Source organism: Peromyscus maniculatus, chromosome 1, assembly GCF_049852395.1.
Source record: "Peromyscus maniculatus bairdii isolate BWxNUB_F1_BW_parent chromosome 1, HU_Pman_BW_mat_3.1, whole genome shotgun sequence".
NCBI classification, from domain to species: Eukaryota; Metazoa; Chordata; class Mammalia; order Rodentia; family Cricetidae; genus Peromyscus; species Peromyscus maniculatus.
The window spans coordinates 116,616,691-116,635,197 of NC_134852.1; the positions used below are offsets into that span (position 1 = coordinate 116,616,691).

Sequence of the window (18,507 nt, forward strand, 5' to 3'; positions counted from 1 at the left end):
AAGAAAAATTGAAAGAGCCAACAAAAAAAGGCTGAGAGGAGGCAGATTTTAGCTCCCAGCTTTCTCAGTACAGCACTGTTTAAAGATACAATTTCTGTTTTGTTGTTAATTCTTGGAGGTGCCATGGACCAAAGTCTGATTTTGCTATGAGCCTTAGGTTCTGGTAACATGGCAATGTTAAATTCCTGTCTGAGGCTTTAGCATGTCACAGTTGCTGTGTGCCTCTAATTTTCATAATTGCTCATTCTACTCTAGTTTTTGTGTCTGTTGTACTTATCTGTCTACCCAATGCCGTCTTTTCACTTACTTATCTCCAGAAAGTCCAGTACCTGTCTTCAGGTTGTTGCTCCAGAGAGAAGTGAGAGGAGATCATGCCCCTTGCTCAAGGCTGCCAGGCTGCTGACCATTAGCTGAGGCTCAGATAGGGCTCTATGAGGGCTGGGGCTGAATTCTCCCTAAGGACCAGGCACCTCCCTTTTCCTTCCTGTTCACTGAGGTTCTGTTTCTTTCATGCTTATATTTTTTTCTTGTCTCACTAGAATCAGGGTTCCTTGTGTAAGTTCCTGTAGCTAGAAAAACTTAAAAATTGTTTGAGGTATAATCTCAAAGACAGATTTATTGGAATTTTAGAGAAATAAACAAGGAAGGTCACCTGCAAATCTTATTAGCTGCCAGAAGGATGGGGTTGGGTAAGAGGAAGAAAGTCATACTTTCTGAATCAGAACTTTAAAAAAGCAGGCAGCCTCAACAATGGTGTTAACAGGATTGTAGTTACATCCTGTGCCCCAACAAGCCAGGTTCTGCCATCCATCCTTGGTAAGCCAAATAAATAGCAAAAAGCAGGAAAAGCTTTCATTCAATTTGGGAACATATGAAAAAAGCATAAAGAGATTCAGAGACATCTCACCCTCCCCTATATTTATCTTTGTGATCCTTAAAGGAAGTAAGTTTTCAATAGAAGAATGCGATGCATAAGTAATCAATCTGGCCAAGGTTAGGGCCCAGTGAGTATCATTGTCTCAGCTCCAGTTTCTCCTGTAAGGTCACCTGCAAGGCAAGCCACTGGGCACTGTTCTGAGGGACTCTCTTAATCAGACAATTTGAACTGTTAAGACCTACCCTAGTTATGGTCAACAACCTTCTGATGGCTGCCAACATAAAAGGACATGGGAGAAGGACAGTTTGGCTTCCCACTGCCTGCTTCATTCTTGCTGGAAGTTTGTCTGTTCCACTGCTGTCACTGCCCCCTTTACTGAATTACTCAGAATAATGTAACTCTCCCTTTGATCATTTCTGTCCCTTTTGTGAGCATCACTTCCCTGACACTTTTGACTTCATTCTTTTTCTAAAGCTGTCCTTCCTGCTAGATGCCTGTTTATCCATTCTGTGGTTGACCTCCATGCAGCATAACTCGAAGACATGACCTTTTCTCTTTCTCTGCTTCTAGATTTACAGCCTGTCTGCCCTGAGGTTTCTCTTTGAAATACAAATAAAATTTCCCTGGCGTTTCTTATTGAGTCTATTCTTAAATTATTTTATTAATGAGACAAAGAGTTCTAGTAGGGCACCACAACTTCACTGTTAATGGCTAAATTTCACTTCACTCTGGTAAATCTATAGAATGACACTTACCCATTTCCAGAAACAGTATGTGCCTAGATATGTTAAATAGACATCTCAGCCATTTGTCCAGAGATTGAGACCTTACAGTAGTACTAGTCACAAAGTGTTGCTGACCTGTCCTATACTCGTAGGAATGCAAATACCTTCCATTATGAAACCAGAGTCCAGAGTAGCTTATAACACGGACTCATTCAGGACAACGCCCAGCATGAAAAACCCATGCTGTAGTTCTTTCATTTGTATATTAATATATATAGAAGAATTTTTCTATTTTCTCTTCCCAGATAATTCCAATGAACCAGTGAGTCTTGAATAAATAAAAAAGAAAATTTCCATGATATTTCTCTATCTTCTCAATGATTTATATTTTTACCTTCTGTTAAGTCTTGCATTAGTGTTTCTGTCCTTTGGTATTTAAAAGCTATGATCTGAGAAGAGTTAGGATCTGTTTTCTATACCCGAGATTTCAGAGAATGAGACAACATTGACTATAAATGAAGGAGCACAGTATTGTGCTTTATGAAGTAGACAAAGACTTCTCTCCACAGTACAAACAAACAAACAAACAAAAAACAACTAAATCGACAACAACAACAAGATGTTCTTACCTCAATGGGAATATGATGATTTGCTCTGTAGCTAAATATGAGTGACGTTTCAATTATTTAGAGGCTAAGATAGCCCAAAATAACTTGAGTGACATTCAGCATTTTAATTCTCCAAAATAATTAGAATTCTAATTAGTCAGCTTCGGAGGAAGCTGAATGTAGATTTAGCTTTCCCTCACATCCTCTCCTGGCAACTTCAGTTAGCATTTCCTGTTATTTAAGCCACTCCTGACCAAATTTGCACATGTAACTAAACAGGCACTTTCTGTTTCATTTCTCAGTCAAAGCTCATTTCCAGGAAATGCTTATTTATAACCACAGGTAAAAGAAGTGTTGTTGGGCAACTGAATGTCTGTTGATTAACCAATGTTTTTGTTTGTAAAGTAATTTGTCCTACACTTTTCTGTTTCTTTCATTTTTTCTTTTACTGTCACTAATTTGAAGTAAGAAGACTTGGTTGCACTGGTCTTTTTCTGTTATATTCATTGCATTGTGAAAGCTTCCCCAGGCCTCAATATTATTGTTTATGGAGACTGGCATGTTATTTATAGTAGAGCCAGCATGAGCTACCTAACCAGATCTATATAGTACTGTTTTACAAAACCTAAACATACTATGATGTAGCAGCTTCTTTATCTGTTGATCAATAGTTGCTGGATATTAGAATTGTTTCAGTCTATGGTTCTTACAAATAATGTTGCTATAAATATTTGTATATGAATGATTAGTAGACTTCTATTTTCATCTCTCATCAGTAAAAGCACCTAAAAGCACAGTGGCAGGATGACATGATGAATGGAAGTTTACCTTCAAATACAGACATGGTGTTTCCTGAAGTGACTGAACAATTTATCATCCTTACAAACAATGTATTAGTCTTATGCTACCTGCTGTTCATTGCTTATACTGCTAGTTCTTTAAATGGACTTGTTATGAACTTACATTGTGCTTGAATTTGCATTATTGTGGGACTATGTTGAATGCATTTTCATGTTCCTATTAACATTTAACATATCTTCTATTATGGAATTTGTTTTCAAATTATGCCTGTTTTCTTTTTGGTTGTATTTCCTCTTATAATTTCCCACAATTCTTTATGTATTTTAAGTCTTTGGCGAGACACCTTCATGAAAAGTTTCTCTTAACCTGTAGCTTGACATTTCATTTTCTAGCTGTTTTCTCACCATATCAATTTTTATGTTTTAATGTAATCTATGTAATCATTATTTCACTGTTTAATGTTAATGAACTAATTAATGCATCGGTTCATAAAACATCACTTGCCTAACCACTGTCATGTAGATGTTTTGGCATGATTTTCTAAGAATTCAGTAGTTCATCTTAGAAAGAGTCTATGACCTACTTTTCTTTAATAATTGCTTTTGTATGAGATGATAAATGAGGATGCCTTTATCACACATTACAACTACCTGTTACTTCAGACACCATTAATTGAAAACACTGTCACTTTCTACCAATATTTTTGGACAGTTTTGTCATAGATTAGTGATATGAATGAGGATGTTTTTAGACTTCATTCTACTGTAAAACACTGCAAAGGGAAATGAAAAAGCATTTAAATTAACAGAGAAATACTACTTCTTCATGAATTACAAAACTCAAGTTTTCGAAGCATAAATTTAAGTTTGTATGCATTGTTTTCAGTGCCAATGAAAATTCTAAGCTTCAAAATTAAATTTTATTCATATATTTTTCCTTTTTATTTTAAATAGATTATTTTTTCACATAATATGCCCTGATTACAGGCCCACCCCTCCCGTCTCACACACACACACACACACACACACACACACACACACACACACACACACACTCTCATCACAGTTCCTCCCCACCTCCCTTCCCATCCTGGTCCATTCTTTCTGTCTCTCATTAGAAAAGAATAGACTTCTAAGGAATAATAATAAAGTTTCACAAAATATAATAAGATAAAATAGAAACTGTATCAGATTAGAAGTTGGAAAAACAGAAGAAAAAGAGTCCAGAAGATGGCACAAAAATTAGAGATCCACTATTTCACATACTCAAGAATCTCATGAAAAACACTAAACTGGAAGCACTAATATATACTCAGAAGACCAGGTATACACCTGTGCAGGCCCTGCCCATGCTGCTCCCTTAGTCTCTGTGAGTTCATTGAGCTTTGATCACAATGACTTAGAGGGTCTTGGTTATTTGGTGTCCTCCATTCCCTCTGGCTCTTACACTCTTTCTGCCTCATCTTCCATGATGGAGAGGAATTTGAAGGAGATACTCATTTTTGTCTTTATTAAGAAATTTTTTTATTTTACATATCAACTAGAGATCCCATTCTTCCCCCCCCCACCTCTTGCTCCCTCCCTAAGCTCCCCCAACCCATCTACATCCCCTCTGTGGGAAGTCTGCAAAGCCTGGTACATTCAGTTGAGGCAGGTCCAAGCCATTCTCCCTGCACCAAGGCTATGTAAAATGTCCCACAATAGGTAATGGGCTCATGCACCAGTGATGGATCCTAATCCCACTGCCAGGGGCCCCTCAAACAGACCAAGCTACACAGCTGTCTAGCTTATGCAGAGGGCCTAGTCCAGTTACATGCAGGCTTCAAAGCTGTTGGGCTAAAGTTCACGAATTCCCTTATGTTCTCTTTCCCCATCCACTACCCTCTATTGCCCACATTCTGCCCCAGTTTACTCAGGAGATTTCATTTGTTTACCCTTCCTGGAATATTCAATGTGTCCCTCTTAGGGTCTTCCTTGTTAACTAGCTTCTCTGGAGCTGTGGGTTGTAGTCTAGTTATCTTTTACTTTACATCTGGTATCCACTTATGAGTGAGTACATAGCATATTTGTCTTTCTGAGTCTAGGTTACCTCACTCAGGATATGTTTTAGTTCCATTTATTTGCCTGCAAATTTCATGATATCATTGTTTTTTACTGCTGAGTTGTACTCTATTGAGACATCCCATTTAAGGCTGAGCCCAAGAGTGGTATAGCTGGATCTTGGGGGAGATTGATTCCCAATTTTCTAAGAAAGTACCATATTGATTTCCAAAGTGGTTGTACAAGCTTGCATTCCCACCAGCAGTGGAGGAAAGTTCCCCTAGTTCCACATCCTCTCCAGCATAAAGTGTCTTCAGTGTTTTTGATCTTAGCCATTCTGACAGGCATAAGGTGGTATCTCAGAGTTGTTTTGATTTGCATTTCCCTGCTGATTAGGGATGTTGAGCAATTCCTTAAATGTCTTTCAGCCATTTGAGTTTTCTCTGTTGAGAATTCTCTGTTTAGTTCTATAGCCCATTTCTTAATTGGACTGTTGGGCATTTTGATGTCTAATTTCTTGAGTTCCTTACATATTCTGGATATCAGTCCTCTTTCTGATGTGGGGTTGGTGAAGACCTTTTCCCATTCTTTAGTCTGTCGCTTTGCCTTGTTGACCATATCCTTTGCCCTACAAAAGCTTCTCAGTTTCAAGAGGTCCCATTGATTGACTATTTCTCTCAGTGCGTGTGCTACTGGTGTTATATTTAGGACTTGATCTCCTATGCCAATATGTTCAAGACTACTTCCTTACTTTCTCTTCCAGCAGGTTCAGTGTAGCTGGATTTATGTTGAGGTTCTTGATCCACTTGGACTTAAGTTTTGTGCATGGTGACAGATATGGATCTATTTGCAGCCTTCTACATGTTGATATCCAGTTATGCCAGCACCATTTGTTGAAGATGCTTTCTTTTTTCCATTGTACACTTTTGGCTTCTTTGTCAAAAATTATATGTTCATAGGTGTGCTGATTAATGTCAGGGTCTTCAATTCGATTCCATTGGTCCACATGTCGGTTTTTATGCCAATACCAAGCTGTTTATATTACTGTAGCTCGATAGTAGAGCTTGAAGTCAGGGATTGTGATGCCTCCAGAGGTTGTTTTATTGTGCAGGATTCTTTTGGCTATCTATCCTGGGTTTTTTGTTTTTTCATATAAAGTTGAGTATTATTCTTTCCAGGTCTGTGAAGAATTGTGTTGGTATTTTGATGGGGATTGCATTGAATCTGTAGATTGCTTTTGGAAAATTGCCATTTTTACTATGTTAGTTGCCTATCCATGAACATGAGAGAGTTTGCCATTTTCTGACATCTTCTTCAATTTCTTTTTTCAGGGACTTAAAGTTCTTGTCATATAGGTCCTTCACTTGCTTAGTTAGTGTTACCCCAAAGTATTTTATGTCATTTGTGGCTATTGTAAAGGGTGATGTATCTCTGATTTCCTTCTCAGCTTCTTTGTCCATTGTATATAGAGGGCTACTGATTTTTTTGAGTTGATCTTGTATCCTGCTATGTTGCTGAGGGTGTTTATAAGCTGTATCAGTTCCTTGATGGAATCTTTGGGGTCACTCAAGTATACTAACATGTCATCTGCAAATAGGGAAAGCTTGACTTCTTCCTTTCCAATTTGAATCCCCTTAATCTCCTTATGTTGTCATATTGCTCTGGCTAGAACTTCAAGTACTATATTGAATAAGTATGGGGAGAGTGGACAGTCTTGCCTCGTTCCTGATTTTAGTGGAATTGCTTTGAGTTTCTCTCCATTTAATTTGATGTTGGCTGTTGGCTTGCTGTAAATTGCCTTTATTATGTTTAGGTATGTTCCCTGTATTCCTGATCGCTCCAAGACTTTTATCATGAAGGGGTGTTGGATTTTGTCAAATGCCTTTTCTGCATCTAGTGATGTGATGATGTGTTTTTTTTCTTTGAGTTTGTTTATATGGTGTATTACATTGACGGACTTTCGTATGTTGAACCACCCTTGCATCCCTGGGATGAAGCCTACTTGATCATGGTGGATAATTGTTCTGATGTGTTCTTGGAGTCTGTTTGCCAGTATTTTATTATTTTTGCATCAATGTCCATGAGGGAGATCGGTCTGTAGTTCTCTTTCTTTGTTGTATCCTTGTTTGGTTTAGGAATCAGGGTAATTGTACCTTCATAGAAGGAGTTTGGTAATATTCCTTCTGTTTCTATTATGTGGAACAATTTAGAGAGTATTGGTATTAACTCTTCTTTGAAGATCTGGTAGAATTCTGCACTGAAACCATCTGGTCCTGGGCTTTTTTTGGTTAAGAGACTTTTAATGATTGTTTCTATTTCCTTAGGGGTTATTGGACTATTTAAATAGTTTATCTGGTCTTGGTTGAACTTAGGTATGTGGTACCTATCCAGAAAATTGTCCATTTCTTTTAGGTTTTCCAGTTTTGTGGAGTAGAGGTTTTTGAAATATGACCTGATAATTCTCTGGATTTCCTCAATGTCTGTTGTTATGTCCCCCTTTTCATTTCTGATTTTGTTGATTTGGATTCTCTCTCTCTCTGTCTTTTGGTTAGTTTGGATAAGGGCTTGTCTATCTTGTTGATTTTCTCAAAGAACCAACTCTTTGTTTCATTAATTTTTTTGTATTATTCTCTTAGTTTCTATTTTATTAATTTCACCTCTCACTTTGATAATTTCCTGACGTCTATTCTTCCTGGGAGACTTTGCTTCTTTCTGTTCTAGAGCTTTCAGGTGTGCTGTTAAGTCACTAGTGTGAGATTTCTCCAACTTCTTTATGTGGGCATTTAGTGCTATGAATTTCCCTCTTAGCACTGCTTTCATAGTGTCCTATAAGTTTGGGTATGTGGTGTCTTCATTTTTGTTGTTCTCTAGGAAGTCTTTAATTTCTTTCTTTATTTCTTCCTTAACCATTTGGTGATTCAGTTGAGCATTATTTAGTTTCCATGAGATTGTAGGTTTTCTGTAGTTTTTGTTGTTGAAATCTAACTTTAAACCATGGTGGTCTGATAGAACACAGGAGGTTATCCCAATTGTTTTGTATCTGTTGAGATTTGCTTTGTGGCCAAGTATGTGGTCGGTTTTAGAGAAGGTTCCATGGGGTGCTCAGAAGAAGGTATATTCTTTCTTGTTAGGATGGAATGTTCTGTAAATATCTATTAGATCCATTTGGGTCATGACATCAGTTAAGTCCTTTATTTCTCTGTTAAGTTTCGATTTGGGAGATCTGTCCAGTGGTGAAAGTGGGGTGTTGAGATCTCCCACTATTAATGTGTGGGGTTTTATATGTTGTTTAAGCTTTAGTAATGTTTCTTTTACATATGTGGGTACCCTTGTATTTGGGGCATAAATGTTCAGAATTGAGACTTCATCTTGGTGGTTCTTTCCTGTGATGAGTATATAATGCCCTTCTTGATCTATTTTGGTTGATTTTTGTTTGAAATCTATTTTGCTGGATATCAGGATGGCTACACCCGCTTGTTTCTTAAGACCGTTTGATTGGAAGGTATTTTTCCAGCCTTTTATTCTTAGGTAGTGTCTATCTTTGAATTTGAAATGTGTTTCTTGTGTGCAGCAGAAAGATGGGTCCTGCTTTCGTTTCCATTCTGTAAGCCTATGTCTTTTTATAGGTGAATTAAGTCCATTAATATTAAGGGATATTAATGACCAGTGAGTATTCATCCCTGTTATTTTTGGTGGTAGTGTGTGTGTACTTCTCTTCTTTGGGGTTTACTGTTGTGGCTTTATCTATTGCCTGTGTTTTTGAGTGTGTATCTGACTTCCTTCAGTTGGAATTTTCCTTCTAGTGCTTTCTGTAGGGCTGGGTTTGTGGATAGGTATTGTTTAAATCTGGCTTTGTCTTGGAATGTCTTGTTCATTCCATCTATGATGATTGAAAGTTTTGCTGGGTATATTAGTCTGGACTGGCATCCATGGTCTCTTAGTGTCTGCATTACATCTTTCCAGGTCCTTCTGGCTTTCAAAGTCTCCATTGAGAAATCGGGTGTTATTCTGATGTGTTTGCCTTTATAGGTCACTTGGCCTTTTTCCTTTTCTGCTCTTAATATTCTTTTTTATTCTGTACGTTTAGTTGTTTAATTATTATGTGGCAAGGGGACTTTTTTTTGGGGGGGGTCTAGTCTGTTTGGTGTTCTATAGGCTTCTTGTATATTCATAGGCATTTCCTTCTTTAAGTTGGGAAAGTTTTCTTCTATGATCTTGTTGAATATATTTTCTGTGCCTTTGAGTTGGTATTCTTCTCCTTCTTCTATCCCTATTATTTGTAGGTTTGGTCTTTTCATTGTGTCCCAAATTTCTTGGACATTTTGGTTCATGACTTTGTTGGCTTTAGTGTTTTCTTTGACTGATGAATCTATTTCTTCTACTGTATCTTCAATGCCAGAGATCCTCTCTTCCATCTCTTGAATTCTGTTGGTTATACTTGCATCTGAAGTTCCTGATCGTTTACTCAGAATTTCTATTTCCAGCGTTTACTCTGTTTGTGTCTTCTTCATTTTTTTTATTTCCCTTTTCAGGTCTTGGACTGTTTCCTTCATTTGTTTGATTGCTTTTTCATGATTTTCTTTCAGTACTTTATTGTTTTCTTCCAGGACTTTATTGTTTTCTTCTAATTTGTTTGCCCTTTCCTCTAGTTGTTTATAGCGTTCTTCCCATTTTTTTTTTGTCTTTTCCTCTACACAAGCCTCTACCTTCTTCATGATGTTATTCATAAGACTGTTTTCTTCTGCTTCTTCCAATTTTTGATGTTCAGGTCTAGATGTTGGAGGAGGGTTAAGTTCTGGTGATGCTGTATTACTCTTCATTTTGTTGTATGTACTTCTGCCTTGACGTCTGCCGATCTCCTTGTGGTTCTCGTTCTTGGTCTTATCAGCGCACTTGGTTCAGACAGAGCTGACAGATTCAGGAAGTCTCTCTCTCTTGTCCAGATGGGAGCTCTCTTGTCCAAATGAAAACTCAGGGGCAGGATGGGAGCTTTTGTCCAGAAGGGAAGTCCGGGGCAGGATGGGAGCTCTCTTTTGGGCCAGAAGGGAAGTCATGGCAGGATGGGACCTGGGGGCTGGTCTGTAAGTCTAGGGAAGTGGCTGGTGTCTCGGGTGGATGGGTGTGGGGGGAGGGAGTGGAGATTGCAGGGTCTGCCGGTGCTCTTGGAGAAGGGGATCCTTCCCGGTGGGGCTCTGGTCCAGAAGGGAAGTCTAGGCCATTAGGAGCCATTTTATCACTATATTTTTTTAAATCAACAATATTTGGTTTTATCCTAGGTCCCTGTGAGCCAGGGCAAGGCAATACAAATGTTCCTCTATCTTGTCTTCTTGCTGAAGCCATTTAAATTTTAACTAACCTTTGATTTCCTTGATTGAGAATCCCATGGAAAATAACCCAATTTTTGTAGGAATTAAAGTTTAGTATGTCTTACCCTGGTTGTGCATGACTTCCTACAGCTAACAGCTTATTCTAGCTTCTGTCATATTGCTTGCTTACATGAAGCCCACCTCCTACCCCCATGAAACTGATGAGAGAGATACCAGGATGTAGTTTTGCATTTAAAAACTAACTTGTTCTGGATACTCAGAATAATACCTAGATCTCTGAATACTTGGGTATGGTCCAAACTACCCGGAATAAAGACTTTCAGTTGGTTATAAACTGTGTCTGAGTAGTCATCACTGGGCTCAAAGGGTTTGTGACTGTACATTTTTCTTTCAGTAGCTTGCAAAGTACCTTCCTATAACAAAGACACTATAATGTAGGGTTGAAGCTCTATGCAGGCATCAGCTTGACTTTCCCGTGTTCAATGACTTGTATAGAGGTTGTCTTCAGCAAGGGGGCCTTCCTGTCAGTTTGTGGACAATTTTGGCAATGGTGTGGGTTGTTTGGGGATTCTCGCAGGACCCCTTTAGCCAAGAGCTCAATTTGGTATGACTCATTCTTGGTACTGGAAGCTTCATTTGGTGATGAGAGATATCCACTTTGGACTTTGTCTGCCTCATCATTGTGCAATTTTATTTACATCACCTTTATATAAGTACATATTTTGGAAGCTTCTACTTTTTGGGTTTCCATACTACTCCTCAATGGCCATTAATTTTTGGTGTCTCTTCCCATATACTGTCCTTTGTCTGCTTCCACCTTCTCCCCCAACTTGATTCTCCTGTTCCAGTCCCCAAGTATTCCATCTACAAGTGTCTACTCTATGTCACTTCCAAATAAATCTATTTTTCCTCTTTTGTTATTTACTATATTCTTACTCTGTGGTTCTATGGATTGTAGTTTGGTTGTCATTGATTTAACAGCCAATATTCACATATAAGAGAATACATACTATCATTTTCTTTCTAGGTCTTGGATGTGTTAGGATGATTTTTTTGCCACCCATTTGCAAATTTCATGACGTAATTTTTAAGATCTGAGTAATACTCCATTGTGTAAATGTCTCATATTTTCCTTACCTATTCTGTTGAGGTACATCCAGTTTCCTCCAGCTTCTGGCTATTATGTAGAAGGCAGTAATGAACATGCCTAAGTAAGCTTCACTGTGGTAGGATTGAGCTTGAGTATATAACTGAGTGGTTTTGCTTTGCATTACCCTGATTACTAAGAATATTGAACATAAGTGTTACTTAGCTATTTGGTTTTCCTGTATTGAAATTCTGTTTAGATCTGTAATTTACACTTTACTTGGGTTTTTGTTTCTTTACATCTAGTTTCTTGAATTCTTTATATATGTTGGAAATTAGTCCTCTATCTATCAGATATATAGTTGGTGAAAATGTTTTCCCATTCTGTAGCTCCTGCTCTGTCAGAATGACAGTGTCCTTTGCCTTTCTATATGTTTTTTAGTTTCATGAGGTCTTACTTATTACTTGTTGATCTTACTGTCTGTTATAATAGTTCAGTTCAGGAATTTGTCTTCTGTGCCAAGGTGTTCAAGGCTATTCTCCACCTTTTCTTCTTTTTTTCCCCATTTTTTAAATTTATTTAATTAAATTTAATTTTACATATCAGCCACGGATTCCCTTGTTCTCCCCCCTCCCACCCTACCCTCACCCCTCCACCCCTCAACCACCACCACCCCCCGCCTTCCCTCCAGCCCACTCCCCACTCCCATCTCCTCCAGGGCAAAGACTCCTCTGAAGATTGAGTTCAACCTAGTAGATTCAGTCCAGGCAGGTCCAGTACCCTCCTCCCAAACTGAGCCAAGTGTCCCTGTATAAGCCCCAGTTTCCAAACTGCCAGTTCATGCACTGAGGACAGGACCTGGTCCCACTGTCTGGATGCCTCCCAAGCAGATCAAGCTAATCAACTGTCTTATTTATCCGGAGGGCCTGATCCAGTTGGAGGCTCCTCAGCTATTGGTTCATAGTTCATGTGTTTCCTTTCATTTGTATATTTGTCCCTGTGCTTTTTCCAACCTTGGTCTCAACAATTCTCACTCATACAAACCCTCACCAATTGGACTACTGAAGCTTCACCTGGGGCCTGCCCATGGATCTCTGCATCCAGTTCCCTCAGTCATTGGATGGGGTTTCTAGCACAACAATTGGGATGTTTGGCCAGGTGGCCTTTGAATACTTCAGAGATCTATTCAGAGGGCATGATATAGTTGGGGGGCCCTCAGCCTTTGTTTCATAGTTCATGTGTTTCCATTCGTTTGGCTATTTGTCCCTGTGCTTTATCCAACCTTGGTTTCAACAATTCTTGCACATATAAACCCCTTTTCTCGCTAATTGGACTCCCAGAGCTCCACCCGGGGCCTAGCCATGGATCTCTGCATCCAGATTCCTCAGTCCTTGAATGGGGTTTCTGGCATGACTATTAGGGTGTTTGGCCATCCCATCACCAGAGTAGGTCAGTTCTGGCTTTCTCTCGACCATTGCCAGCTGTCTATTGTGGGGGTATCTTTGTGGATTTCTGTGGGCCTCTCTAGCACTTTGTTTCTTCCTTTTCTCATGTGGTCTTCATTTACCATGGTCTTCTATTGCTTGTTCTCCCTCTCTGTTCTTGATCCAGCTGGGATCTCCTGCTCCTACAGGCTCTCTTTCCCTCGACCCTCACTCTTCATTACTCCCACTCATGTCCAGATTGTTCATGTAGATCTCAGCCATTTCTCTGTCATTGGGCGATCCTTGTGTCTTTCTTGGGGTCCTGTTTTCCAGGTAGCCTCCCTGGTGATGTGAGCAGCAGTCCAGTCATCCTTGTTCCACCTTTAGTATCCTCCTATGAGTGAGTACATACCATTTTTGTCTTTCTGAGTCTGGGTTACCTCACTCAGAACGATTTTTTCTAGATCCATCCATTTGGCTGCAAAACTCATGATGTCATTGTTTTTCTCTGCTGAGTAGTATTTCATTGTGAAAGTTTTTTTCTGTGCCAAGATGTTCAAGGCTATTCTCCAAATTGTCTTCTATCAGAGGTTGAGTGTATCTGGTTTTATGTTGAGTTATTTGATCCATTTGAGGTTGAGTGTTATGCAAGGTGGTACGTATGAATTTATTTAGATTCTTTTACATGCAGTCAACCCGCTTGTCCAGCATCATTTGATGAATATGGTATTATTTTCCAGTCTGTGTTTTTAATCTTTCCAAAATAATCAAGTGTCAGTAGTTGTGTGAATTTATGTCTGAGACTTCAATTCAATTCCCTTATCAATATGTCTGTTTTTATGCTAAACCCATGCTTTTTAAAAATTATTATGCCTTTGTAGTACAAGTTGAAATTGGGAATAGTGATTAGTAATACTTCCTTAAGTTTTAATTTCCTTTCAAGATCTGTGAAGAATTATGTTGGAATTCTGATGGGGACTATTTTGAATCTGTAAATTATTTTGTAGAATGGCCATGTTGATATGTTGATCCTACTAATACAAGGGCATGGGAGATCTTTCTGTCTTCTGATAGCCTCTTCAATTTATTTCTTCAATATTTTAAAGTTCTTTTTTCATACAAGACATTTATTTACTTGGTTAGAGTCATCCCAAGATGTTTTTATAAAATTTGAGGTTATTGTAAAAGCTGTTGTTATTCTGATTTTATTCTCAGTCTGTTTGCTATTTGTCTATAGAAGACTACTGATTTTTGTGAGTCAATTTTGTATCTAACTACTTTGCTGAAAGTGTTTATCAGCTGTAGAATTTTCTTGTTGTAATTTTTAAAGTCATTTATGTATACTACTCTATCATCTACCTTAAAATTTTGACTTCTTCCTTTCCAATTTGTAACTCCTTGATCTCTTTCATTGCTTTATTGCTCTAGCTAAGATTTCAAGTACAATATTGAATATATATGGAGTGGACAACTTTGCCTTGTTTCTGATTTTAATGCATTTGCTTTGAGTTTCTCTCCATTAAAGTTCATGTTGGCTATGGTCTTATTGTAAATTTCCTTCACTATGTTAAGGTACTTCTATTATATCCCTCATCTCTCCAGTACTTTTATAATGAAAAAGGTGTTTGATTTTGTCAAAGGTGTTTGCATTATCTAATGAGATGATCATGTAACTTTTGCCTTTCAGTTTGTTTATATGGGGAATAACATTTACTCATTCATATCTATTGAATCATCCTTGCATCTCTGGGATAAGCCTATTTGATCAAAGAGGATGATCTGATATGTTCTTGGATTCAGTTTGCAAACATTTTATTGAGTATTTATACATCAGTGTTCATGGAGGTAATTGGTCTGTAATTCTCTTTCTTTGTTGAATCTTTGTGTGGTTTGAATAATAGGGTGTTTGTGGACTCATAAAATAAATTTGGCATTGTTTCTTCTGTTTTTATTTTGTGGAATAATTTGAAGAGTATTGGCATGAGCTCTTCTTTGAAAGTTTGGGTGAATTTTGTGCTAAAATCATCTGGAACTGTACCATTTTTAGTTGAAAAACTTTTAATGAGTACTTCTATTTCCTTAGGGATTAAAGGTCAATATCAATTCTTTATCAGATCTTGATTTAACTTTGGTAAGTAGTATCAAGTAATTTGACTCCTTTTGTTTTGTTTTGTTTTGTTTTGGCTTTTCAAGATGTAGTTTCCTGGATATCATTATGCAGACCAGGCTGGCCTTGAACCTAGATATCAGTCTGCTTCTCCCTCCTAAATGCTCAAATTAAAGACATGTGCCACCACCTGCCAGACACAGAGACTCATAGCCAAACATTGAGCTTGAAGAAGGCTGCTGAAGAGAGAGAGAAATGATTGTTGGAGCCAGAGGGGTCAAGGACATCACAGGAAAACTTATACAATCAACTAATCTTGGTTTATAGGAGCTCACAGAGACAGAACCAACAACCAGGGAGTCTCTATGGGACTGACCTAGGCCTCTGGATACATGTGACAATTGTGTAGCTTAGTCTTCTTGTGGGACTCCTAACAATGGGAGCAGGGGCTGCCTCTAACTCTTTTGCTGACTTTTATGAACCTATCTCTTGTGCTTGGTTGTCTTATCCAGCATTAGTACAAGGGAGGTGCTTAGTCTTACTGAAACTTGAAATGCCATGTTTTGTTGATGTCCATGGGAAGCCTGCCCTTTTTTGAATAGAAATGGAGGAGAAGTGGATGGCAGTGGGGCAAAGGGAAGGGTAGGAAGTGACTGGGAAGAGTGGGGGCGGGGCAACTATAATCAGGTTGTAAAGTAACTAAATAAACTTCTTATTTAAAAAAGCTATGAAAAAGAAAGGAAAAAAAGAGAAATTTCCCATTTCTTATTGAGTTTCAATTTTGGCTAAGCACAGGTTTTAAAAGTGCGACCTTATGATTCTCGGGATTTCTTCCATGTCTGTTGTTATATTCCCAATTCCGTTTCTGATATTAATAATTTAGATATTCTTTTAGTTAATTTGAAGAGTTAATTTTAGTTTGTGGATTTTGTTGATTTTTTTCAAAGAACCAGCTCTCTGTTTTATTGTTTCTTTGTATTGTTCTCTTTGTTTCTATTTTATTGATATCATCCCTCAGTTTGATTATTTCTTGCCCTCTACTCCTCTAGGGTGTGCTTACTTCTATTTTCTAAAGCTTTCACGTGTGCTGTTAAGTTGCTAATATAGGATCTCTCCAATTTTTTTTATGTAGGTACTTAGTGGTATGAAATTTCCTCTTAGCACAGCTTTTATTGTGTCTCATAGGTTTGGGCATTCAGTGTATTCATTTTCCTTGAAATCTGGAAAGTCTTTAATTGTTTTCTTTATTCTTGTCTTGACCTATTCTTCATTCAGTAGTAAATAATTGTTCAGTTTCCATGAGTTTGCAAGCTTCATGTTGTTTCTGTTGTTGTTGATATTCAGTTTCAATCCATGGTGTTCAGATAAGATACAGGATGTTATTTCAATTTTTTTGGTGTGTGTTGAGATTTGCTTTGTGTCTGAGCATATGGTCAATTTTGGAGAAAGATTCATGAGGGCCTGAGAACAAGGTATATTCCTTTGTGTTTTGGAGAAATGTTCTGTAAATATCTCTTAGGTCCATTGGGTTTATATTGTCAGCTAGTGCTAGCATTTCTCTTTTTTGTTTTTGTGTGGATGACCTGTCTATTGGTGAGAGGGGGAAGAATTCCACTATCAGTATGTGAGTGTTATTATGTGATTTGCACTGTAGTCTTATTTCTTTTACAAAGTTAGGTGCTTTTGTATTTGTGCTATAGAAGTTAAGGTTGAAAAGTCCTCTTGGTGGGTTTTTCCTTTAATGAGTATATGGTATCCTTCATCATCTCTTGTTGTGTTTTGGTTTGAAGTCTATTTTGCTAGTTATTAAAATACTGACACCAACTTGTTTAGTTCCAGTTGCTTGGAGTATGTATTTCTAACCCTTTTTCCTGAGGAAATGTCTATCATTAATATTGAAGTGTGTTTCTTAGATGCAGCAGAAGAATGAATACTGTCTTGCTTTCATTTTGTCAGTCTGTGTCTTTCTATTGGGGTATTGAGACCATCAATATTGAGAGATATCCATGGCCACTGATTTTGGGATGTTCGATTATTCTGTGTTTTCATGGGTATAGTTTACCTCCTTAGTTTGGAGTTTTCCTTCTAACACCTTCTATAGGGCTTTTTTATAATTAGATTTTGCTTAAACTTGACTCTATCTTGGGCTATCTTTTCTCCATCTGAGGTGATTATAAGTTTCCCTGGCTTTAGTAGTCTGCGATGGTATCTGTGGTCACTTAGAGTTTGAACATATGTGCCCAGGCTTTTCTGGCATTTAGATTCTCTATGGAGTAGTCATTCTAATAGGTCTACCTTTATATGTTACTTGCACATTTTCCATTGCAGCTTTTATTTTTTTTGTTCTGTATCTTTAATGTTTTGATTATTAAGTAGCAAGGGAACTTGTTTTTCTGGCCCAATCTATTTGATGTTCTATATGTTTCTTGTACCTTTATAGGTAACTCCTACTTGAAAATTTTCTTTTATGATTTTGTTGAAAACATTTTCTGGGCCTTTGAACTGGGTTTATTTTCCTTCCTCTATGCTTTCTCTGATGGTTTGAATAAAATGGCTGTGCAAAGGCTCATAGAGAATGGCACTATTAGGAAGTGTGTCCATTTTGGTGTTGGTAAGGCTTTCTTGGAGGAAGTATATCACTGTGGGGTTTGCTTTAAAGTTGTGAATACTCAAGCCAGGCCTGTGTCTTTATCTCTTGCTTACAATCTAGATGTAGAACTCTCAGCTACCTCTCTAGCAACATGTTTTGCTGCATGCCACCATGTTTCCTGCTATGATGACAATGGACTAAACTTCTGAACTGTGAGTCAGTCCCATTTAATATTTTCCTTTATAAAAGTGACCATGGTCATATAAATAGGGCAGTGAATAGGACAGAAGTTGCTACTAGGTGTAACAGGGCCCCCGGAATTAGCACAACTGAGTGTATGATGGAAATAGCATTCAAGTCATAAAAATCAGCACATAGACAATCCCATCTGCCAAAAAGAAAACAAAGACCTAATCCATGAAAATCCATAGTTCTAGGAAAATCTCAAAATGTAACAATAGCCTTGCTTTTAATTTCTGTACTTCTGTTGCTGAGGGTGTTTATAAGCTGTATCAGTTCCTTGGTGGAATCTTTGGGGTCACTCAAATATACTATCATGTCATCTGCAAATAGGGAAAGCTTGACTTCTTTCCAATTTGTATCCCCTTAATCTCCTTATGTTGTCTTATTGCTCTGGCTAGAACTTCAAGTACTATATTGAATAAGTATGGGGAGAGCAGACAGCCTTGCCTCCTTCCTGATTTTAGTGGAATTGCTTTGAGTTCCCTAATTATCAGGGAAATGCAAATCAAAACAACTCTGAGATACCACCGTAAGCCTGTCAGAATGGCTGAGATCAAAAACACTGAAGACACCTTATGCTGGAGAGGATGTAGAGCTAGGGGAACTCTCCTCCACTGCTGGTGGGAATGCAAGCTTATACAACCACTTTGGAAATCAATATGGCACTTTCTTAGAAAAT

At 38.0% G+C, this 18,507-nt stretch overlaps 2 protein-coding genes across 6 annotated transcripts in view; both read right to left on the reverse strand.

Annotated features, from left to right (window-relative positions):
• Positions 1 to 2,342, reverse strand: part of LOC102913863 (interferon-induced very large GTPase 1-like) — a 192,861-nt gene extending 190,519 nt beyond the window's left edge. The window contains exon 1 of the mRNA XM_006991746.3: positions 2,232 to 2,342. The gene's annotated coding sequence lies outside the window, so the exon portion shown is untranslated. The remainder of the gene's footprint in view (positions 1 to 2,231) is intronic.
• LOC102914167 (interferon-induced very large GTPase 1-like) overlaps positions 1 to 18,507 on the reverse strand; it is a 96,481-nt gene that overhangs the window by 22,349 nt on the left and 55,625 nt on the right. The window contains exon 1 of one of the 5 annotated variants that reach the window (XM_076549686.1): positions 2,232 to 2,371. The exons of 1 other annotated variant lie outside the window; for it this stretch is intronic. Coding sequence is in view for 1 of the 4 variants with exons in the window: in XM_076549677.1 (XP_076405792.1) it covers positions 330 to 373 (44 nt within the window). In the remaining 3 variants the exon portion in view is untranslated. Of the gene's footprint in view, positions 1 to 307; positions 2,163 to 2,231; positions 2,372 to 18,507 lie in introns of those variants that run through there. 3 more of the 5 variants (XM_076549677.1, XM_076549688.1, XM_006991747.4) reach the window with 3 other exon arrangements.